The sequence below is a fragment of the Engraulis encrasicolus genome, chromosome 17, assembly GCF_034702125.1.
Source record: "Engraulis encrasicolus isolate BLACKSEA-1 chromosome 17, IST_EnEncr_1.0, whole genome shotgun sequence".
Lineage (NCBI taxonomy): Eukaryota > Metazoa > Chordata > Actinopteri > Clupeiformes > Engraulidae > Engraulis > Engraulis encrasicolus.
Window position 1 is genome coordinate 5,168,803 of NC_085873.1, and position 2,500 is coordinate 5,171,302.

Consider the following 2,500-nt stretch of genomic DNA (forward strand, 5'->3'; position numbering starts at 1 on the left):
CCTGGTTAAACCCAGACTAGAGAGGGACAGGCGGACAGAGCAGAGAAAGAAAGGCCACACAAACAGCCAGAAACATGTTTGCTTTTTATCAACCAAATGTTTTATTTTTGCTGTTTAATCATTGTTATAAACTGTACGGCACTATTGGTCAACTTATACGTATATAACACAAATTAAGTTGACTTGACTTGTATGTTAGTTTTTACTGCACATTGTGTGTGTGTGTGTGTGTGTGTGTGTGTGTGTGTGTGTGTGTGTGTGTGTGTGTGTGTGTGTGTGTGTGTGTGTGTGTGTGTGTGTGTGTGTGTGTGTGTGTGTGTGATTGTCAATTATCTAAAGGGGTGAATCCAGGTAAATTGGGCCACTTTGGGCCATTCTCTTGCATGCAAAAAATAGTGGCCCAATTTACCTGAATTCACCATATATATTTAGTTTAACTGCAGATTGGACACGGGTCAAACACAATTTCAATCTTCTGTGCAAACCCTCGTTTTTACAATAAAGTACACTTTGACTTTGACTTTGACTAGAGAAGGACAGAGACTTAGTTTAGCACAGACCTTATGGGGGGCAGTTAAGAAGACAAGAATGGTGGAAAATACACAAAAGATGGAGAAGCATGGTGAGATGCAAAACAATGATAATAAAAAAATGAATAAAAATATAGAGAAGGAGGGGGGTGGAGGTAGGGCTGGGCAATATGACGATATATATCGTTATCGTGATATAAAAGTGTAAATCGTGACCTTTCTCCTATATCGTTTATATCGTGATAGCAATTTGAATATCAATCAATTGAATATCTTCTAATTACATTTCATGTTGCCACAATACACACTATAAGTTAATGTAACTGTAATAATAAGAATAAAAAGATTCATTTTAAAGAAAGGTTGTTTTGCGACATGAAAAAATAAAGAGCAAATAAAGAGAATAGCTGAAAATGTATGTAATTGTGTTATATCGTGATATATATCGTTATTGTAATATAAAGTAATCCATATCGTGATATTGTTTTTTTTTCCATATCGCCCAGCCCTAGATGGAGGTGAAAAAGGGAAGAGAAAGAGTCACACAAAGGAACAAAGAGGAGAGATACAACTGCCCTGGGGATAATCTGATGCTCTGCACCTGTTCCATGATGGCCATGATACTGCACAGGCTGCAGGCAGATGGTGGTGGAGGGATACAGAGGAGGGCAGGGGAGAAAGTGATACAGAGAATACAGAAAACGGGAAGAGAGAGAAGGACTCGTGGTGGCTATAGGGTAACATCATGCAGAGGAAGGAAGGATACAGAAAAGGATAGAAGACAGAGAAAATAGAGATACTTGGGAAGAGTGCGAAAGAGAGACATTTGGAAACTTGTTATGGTTCATTTTGTAGAGAGGATGAAATTAAGCGAGAAGAGATGATGGCCAGAGAAAGAAAGGGTGGTAACACTACAGTAGTTGCATATGCATGACATTACAGCGTCATAACAGTGTCAAAAAACTATGATGACAGCCATGGATGAGTCATAAACAATATGTCAATGCCATAAATGCTTAATGGTCATGAAAAGATGACGTTGTTTGGGCTATCTTCACCATAAACGAATGCCACTTGATGACAACAGTCATAACAAATGACAGCGATATAATGTTTATGTCATTTGCACGACACTGTTATGATACTGTCATATCATACGTCAGTGTGAAGTGAAGTGTTACCGAAAGAGGAAATACAGATAGATACTCATGAACGGCCATCCGGGTACTTTGCTCCTAAATGTGCGTTACGCCCCTTTATGGGTTCTTTTCACGGGCCTTTTTTTGTTTTTTGTCTCTTGTATTAACGCAGTGTAAATGCAAAATGGCAAAACAATGAGTACAGTATGACATTGGCGCATGGAGAAACTATAGGCCTACGCCTACATTTCAGCCATTTATATTTTGAGAAATAAGGCTACATAATACACATGCAGGGGTCTATATTATGAAAAAAATAATAAAACAAAATGGGAGCAGAGATAAGAATTTAAGATTGCTGTGAAATTGTTAACGCATAAACAAAAAGGGTCTAAGAGGGTAGGCTATGCCTTTTCCCCACACACACATAGGCGTACACATTCTACATGAGGGGTGCTGGTCACAGGGCCAGTTTTTCAAAATTCCTCCCATTAAAAGGGCTGAACAACATATTACACATTTGTCTATATTCACATTCATTACACATTCATTTCTATATGCAGCCCGATGTCTCCTCTGCCTTGTCAATGAAGGCCTGTCACCTAACTCATTACAACTGTAAAACAAAGCCTGGGGAGTGTTAGTAAACTCATCCCAACTGTCCCTTATTGCTCCCAAACCCAAGTTAACTACAACAACTTGACAAGGCTTTTGATCCCTCTCTCTTTCAAGCACTTGTGGTTTTCTCTATAGGATGTATTTACTCCAGGAGGAAAATGCGAAAGAAATCGTAATTGAAATCGCTTTTAACAAACACGGAAATCGTTAAAA

The 2,500-nt window shown here is 38.6% G+C and overlaps 1 protein-coding gene across 1 annotated transcript in view; it reads right to left on the reverse strand.

The window, feature by feature from the left end:
• The window catches only part of LOC134467606 (formin-like protein 1), an 83,707-nt gene that overhangs the window by 33,115 nt on the left and 48,092 nt on the right, over positions 1 to 2,500 (reverse strand). The window contains exon 8 of the mRNA XM_063221447.1: positions 1 to 16. This exon is cut by the window's left edge and continues 61 nt beyond it. Within this exon, the coding sequence (XP_063077517.1) occupies positions 1 to 16 (16 nt within the window). The remainder of the gene's footprint in view (positions 17 to 2,500) is intronic.